This window comes from Ixodes scapularis, unplaced genomic scaffold, assembly GCF_016920785.2.
Source record: "Ixodes scapularis isolate PalLabHiFi unplaced genomic scaffold, ASM1692078v2 PGA_scaffold1__304_contigs__length_218370807, whole genome shotgun sequence".
Classification (NCBI taxonomy): domain Eukaryota; kingdom Metazoa; phylum Arthropoda; class Arachnida; order Ixodida; family Ixodidae; genus Ixodes; species Ixodes scapularis.
Genome location: NW_024609846.1, coordinates 27,669,485 through 27,675,217, shown reverse-complemented (window position 1 = coordinate 27,675,217; position 5,733 = coordinate 27,669,485). Strand labels below are relative to the sequence as shown.

The 5,733-nt window shown below is 48.3% G+C and overlaps 1 protein-coding gene across 1 annotated transcript; it reads right to left on the bottom strand.

Annotated features, from left to right (window-relative positions):
• Positions 1-2,396: 2,396 nt before the first annotated feature.
• LOC121835666 lies at positions 2,397-3,249 on the bottom strand. The gene is made up of 2 exons (XM_042290109.1): positions 3,020-3,249; positions 2,397-2,927 (listed from the first exon to the last, which is right to left on the bottom strand). The coding sequence occupies exons 1-2, from the start codon at positions 3,074-3,076 to the stop codon at positions 2,397-2,399; spliced, it is 588 nt and encodes a 195-aa protein (XP_042146043.1). The 5' UTR covers positions 3,077-3,249.
• Between the last annotated feature and the right edge of the window lie 2,484 nt (positions 3,250-5,733).

Sequence of the window (5,733 nt, the reverse complement as noted above, 5' to 3'; positions counted from 1 at the left end):
ACTGTTTATGTCGTCAGCCCCTGGTGACGATGAGATCTTAAGTGTATCTATCAACTTGCTAACGCCGTTTTCCGTGAAAGTAATTGGATGCATTCGTGGAAACGACATGGTTACATTATCTGGCAAAGATGTGATGACGCTACTGTTAAACACAGCGGAGAATGCATCGCAAAACTTTTCAACAGCATCATCATCAGAGAGATTAGTTCCGTTGTCATTTACCAATGAAACCGGTTTACAATAGTGGGGGTTTATTATCTTCCAAAATTTCTGAGGGTTACTTTTGAGAATAGCGGCAAGATCGCTCTGATAAAATTGTGTTTTAGCTTTCGCGACAGTCGACTTGTACAGTGCGAAAGCATCTGAGAAACAAGACCAAGCCTGATCTGTGTCTAGACGTCGGGCACGTCGGTACAATCTCTTTTTCCGGTTACAGAGCGTTTTAAGCTGTCGGGTGTACCAAGGGGCTGACTCGTTCTCTCGAAACTGTATTAGTGGTATATGACGGTCAATTAAACAAAGTAACGTTTCTTTAAAAAGCATCCAATTATCTTGTACAGAACGATCAAAAAAGTTGGGCATACATGACTCCATAAAAGACTTTAGGCCGAGGTTGATCAAGTCAGTGTTTGCTTTTCCATATATTCTAATTTTTCGATAGGATTCAACAGCTGCGTTGTTTTTAATGTTCAAAGAGCAGTGTATGCACTTGTGATCGCTGAGGCCATTAATGATGTTTACATCGTTTATTATTTCGCTGTGCGACGTGAGGACTAAGTCTAGAATCGAAGATGATGATTCAGTTACCCTTGTTGGCTGCGTTACGAGTTGCTCTAGATTAAACGTTAGGCACATATCTAAGAAAAGTTTCGATTCATTTCGAGATGCCGTTGCCGACGGCAGATCTTCGCCCCAGTCTATGTCTGGGTAGTTGAAGTCTCCCACCAAAATTAGTTTCGATAAGGGGTGCTGCGTTCTCACGTCGCACAGTGCGTCATGCAGCCTTTCAACAAAAGAAGCGTTGCAAGAAGGTGGGCGATAACAAACCCCAAAAATGACAATGTTGTTTGAACAGTTGATGGAAGCAAATACAATCTCTAGATCAGACACAACGTTCACTTTTCGTGGATGAAGATTGTTTTTACAGCGAGGAGGACACCACCGCCTCTCCCTGAAACCCGATCACTGCGAAATATAACAAAAGAAGATTGGTGACTTGAGTTCAAGAAAATTTCATTATCAGTTATTTCTGACGTGAGCCAGGTCTCACTTAGTGCGATAACACCAACGTTCATAACATCGATTAATTCATTTATGTCGTCACGCTTCGGTAATAGGCTTCTAATATTGGTGTACAAAAAAGACAATGTATTGGCATCGTTCGCATTGGTACATGTTGATGGTGCTGTAATTCCAGTAGCTGGTTGTGTTAAGCTTTTACTAGGTGGTTGCTATCGCGGGCATTCAAAAACAGTATCGTTAGACCGGTCGTACATATAACATCGTCCATTCAATAGAAGCCTGTTGAAGGAAATCTTAAAGGGAGCTGCCTGTGTCTTTCCATATTCGATTAATTTGCTGCGGGCCGTTCGGGTACTTTGCGAGAAGTCTTCTGCTATCGAGACGTTCGTTCCTCGCAACGAAAGCCGGGAGGAGAAAAGCTGCTGCCGTACTTTACCTAATGCAAACTTAACAATTATAGGGCGTTGTTTGTTGGGGTTGTAACGGCCAATGCGGTGAGCCCGGGTAATAAGTAAAAGTTCAAGGTTAATTCCGAGTTTTTCGCTGCACAAAGAAATAACCTTTTCTTCCGATTGAGACCTGGTCTCCTCTGGTGCGTCGCTAATGCCGTGAAATACACGGTTTTCTCGGCGTAAGCGGTCTTCTACGTCATCCAGGCGGAGCTGCACCTGGTCGACGCTAGTTGTTGCTTTAGACACGGTCTCTTTAACACAAGCGAAGTCGTCCCTTAGTGCTTTAACATCGCTTAGATTGCCTTCAATTGCCGAGACCCGCGAGTTTAAGTCAGCTAAGGACTTGGTCGCCGTTTCCTGATCTGCGCGGACACTTCTGATTTCAGAAAGAAGGGATGTGTTCATTGCATCAAGTTTATCAAGAACAGTTTGCAAAGTTAGGTCATCCGGACCAGGGTTTAACTCAACGTCTCCCGAAAGAAGGAGACGGAACGAAACGCAAAAACACTCGTACGCAATAGACAAACAGGCACAGGGGCATGGCAGCACGAACAAAAAAATGTCGTCGCTTCGTTTGCAGAAATACGACACGTTGTTACTCACCTGAAAATACATGGTGATCATTGAGTTGTTGCGCACTGCTGTCGTGCCGCCATGCCCACTGGCGAAAAAGTTGTGTAGCGGCGTATAAATACAGGCCATCTAGCCACCAGGGTGAGCCAGAGTCGATGACGGTGACGAGTGATAGGCATCGATGAAAAGGGGCTGATCCATGGCGTCGGCGTGTCTCGGTGTCATCATACCGGTGTCGAGGAACGTGCCTGGTATCGATGATGACGTGTTCTTCTGCGGTGTATGGCCCACAAAAAAACAAGAACTCGTTCCACGGGCCGAAGTCAGCACGCAGGAAAGCAGGAGCTGAAAATACATGGTGATCATTGAGTTGTTGCGCACTGCTGTCGTGCCGCCATGCCCACTGGCGAAAAAGTTGTGTAGCGGCGTATAAATACAGGCCATCTGGCCACCAGGGTGAGCCAGAGTCGATGACGGTGACGAGTGATAGGCATCGATGAAAAGGGGCTGATCCATGGCGTCGGCGTGTCTCGGTGTCATCATACCGGTGTCGAGGAACGTGCCTGGTATCGATGATGACGTGTTCTTCTGCGGTGTATGGCCCACGAAAAAACAAGAACTCGTTCCACGGGCCGAAGTCAGCACGCAGGAAAGCAGGAGCTGAAAATACATGGTGATCATTGAGTTGCTGCGCACTGCTGTCGTGCCGCCATGCCCACTGGCGAAAAAGTTGTGTAGCGGCGTATAAATACAGGCCATCTGGCCACCAGGGTGAGCCAGAGTCGATGACGGTGACGAGTGATAGGCATCGATGAAAAGGGGCTGATCCATGGCGTCGGCGTGTCTCGGTGTCATCATACCGGTGTCGAGGAACGTGCCTGGTATCGATGATGACGTGTTCTTCTGCGGTGTATGGCCCACGAAAAAACAAGAACTCGTTCCACGGGCCGAAGTCAGCACGCAGGAAAGCAGGAGCTGAAAATACATGGTGATCATTGAGTTGCTGCGCACTGCTGTCGTGCCGCCATGCCCACTGGCGAAAAAGTTGTGTAGCGGCGTATAAATACAGGCCATCTGGCCACCAGGGTGAGCCAGAGTCGATGACAGTGACGAGTGATAGGCATCGATGAAAAGGGGCTGATCCATGGCGTCGGCGTGTCTCGGTGTCATCATACCGGTGTCGAGGAACGTGCCTGGTATCGATGATGACGTGTTCTTCTGCGGTGTATGGCCCACGAAAAAACAAGAACTCGTTCCACGGGCCGAAGTCAGCACGCAGGAAAGCAGGAGCTGAAAATACATGGTGATCATTGAGTTGCTGCGCACTGCTGTCGTGCCGCCATGCCCACTGGCGAAAAAGTTGTGTAGCGGCGTATAAATACAGGCCATCTGGCCACCAGGGTGAGCCAGAGTCGATGACGGTGACGAGTGATAGGCATCGATGAAAAGGGGCTGATCCATGGCGTCGGCGTGTCTCGGTGTCATCATACCGGTGTCGAGGAACGTGCCTGGTATCGATGATGACGTGTTCTTCTGCGGTGTATGGCCCACGAAAAAACAAGAACTCGTTCCACGGGCCGAAGTCAGCACGCAGGAAAGCAGGAGCTGAAAATACATGGTGATCATTGAGTTGCTGCGCACTGCTGTCGTGCCGCCATGCCCAGTGGAGAAAAAGTTGTGTAGCGGCGTATAAATACAGGCCATCTGGCCACCAGGGTGAGCCAGAGTCGATGACGGTGACGAGTGATAGGCATCGATGAAAAGGGGCTGATCCATGGCGTCGGCGTGTCTCGCTGTCATCATACCGGTGTCGAGGAACGTGCCTGGTATCGATGATGACGTGTTCTTCTGCGGTGTATGGCCCACGAAAAAACAAGAACTCGTTCCACGGGCCGAAGTCAGCACGCAGGAAAGCAGGAGCTGAAAATACATGGTGATCATTGAGTTGCTGCGCACTGCTGTCATGCCGCCATGCCCACTGGCGAAAAAGTTGTGTAGCGGCGTATAAATACAGGCCATCTGGCCACCAGGGTGAGCCAGAGTCGATGACGGTGACGAGTGATAGGCATCGATGAAAAGGGGCTGATCCATGGCGTCGGCGTGTCTCGGTGTCATCATACCGGTGTCGAGGAACGTGCCTGGTATCGATGATGACGTGTTCTTCTGCGGTGTATGGCCCACGAAAAAACAAGAACTCGTTCCACGGGCCGAAGTCAGCACGCAGGAAAGCAGGAGCTGAAAATACATGGTGATCATTGAGTTGCTGCGCACTGCTGTCGTGCCGCCATGCCCAGTGGCGAAAAAGTTGTGTAGCGGCGTATAAATACAGGCCATCTGGCTACCAGGGTGAGCCAGAGTCGATGACGGTGACGAGTGATAGGCATCGATGAAAAGGGGCTGATCCATGGCGTCGGCGTGTCTCGGTGTCATCATACCGGTGTCGAGGAACGTGCCTGGTATCGATGATGACGTGTTCTTCTGCGGTGTATGGCCCACGAAAAAACGAGAACTCGTCCCACGGGCCGAAGTCAGCACGCAGGAAAGCAGGAGCTGAAAATACATGGTGATCATTGAGTTGTTGCGCACTGCTGTCGTGCCGCCACGCCCACTCCTGGTGTCAAGCAATGGCCACCGGTGGCGACACCGACGGGCTCCCGATCCGCGATCCAGCCTACTAAAATGGAGATCAGTGACAACGCCGCCCGAAAGTACGAGTAAAATCCATCGAAAACCAGAAAATGTGACGTCCATAGTCAGAGTAAAAAAAATTAAGAAAAATGCGTTTTCCAATCTTCCGGGGTGTGTTACGGAAAAAAACAACCCTTACATGCAGTTTTAATTTCGTTCTTCATTCTTATGTTTCTATAAACGCCACATGTGAGAATATAATTCGTGTCTGGCCAGAAATAACCAGATGGCTGTCAGTCGAACGGTTAGAGATGTGAGTAAAGACCAAGAGCTTTGCTTCTTGTCTACCCACTACTTGTTTAAACCATGCAAACAGCTCAGCGTTCTAACGTCCCCGCGCGCACTCTTGACTCCTCCTCTCCCTCACTTCATCGGCACATAGACCATGCACACTATTTAGAAGCTGTGCATGGGCGCCGCAATAACTGAACTGCAGTGCTTTTTTTTTTCTGATTATGTTTACTCCACTTCATCGCTAACGGTTAATTCTCCTATAAAAATATTTTGACTTTTTTTTTTATTGAAAACGTGTTAACTTCTCGTTGACTCGGACTACATTCTTTAACTTTGACTTCCTGTTGTCCTGGTCAACAAAACGTGTGTTGATTTTCTGTTGAAATTCTTCTGATAATTTTCTACAGACTGAGTCAAAAGAAAAGCCTTTGACTGTCTATTAACTACGTTGATTCTTTTCTGCTGACTTTCTGTTGACAGTGTCATCAGAAAGACTGCAGACGTTCTGTTTACTTCACGTTAAACAATGTCCAGTTGACTCTCT

Bases quoted from the DNA above. Each gene is read 5' to 3' on its own strand.
- LOC121835666 (XM_042290109.1), bottom strand. From the start codon at position 3,076: ATGCCTATCACTCGTCACCGTCATCGACTCTGGCTCACCCTGGTGGCC. The intron at 2,928-3,019 runs GTATTTATACGC...ATGTATTTTCAG, and splicing joins CCCTGGTGGCCAGATGGCCT to CTCCTGCTTTCCTGCGTGCT.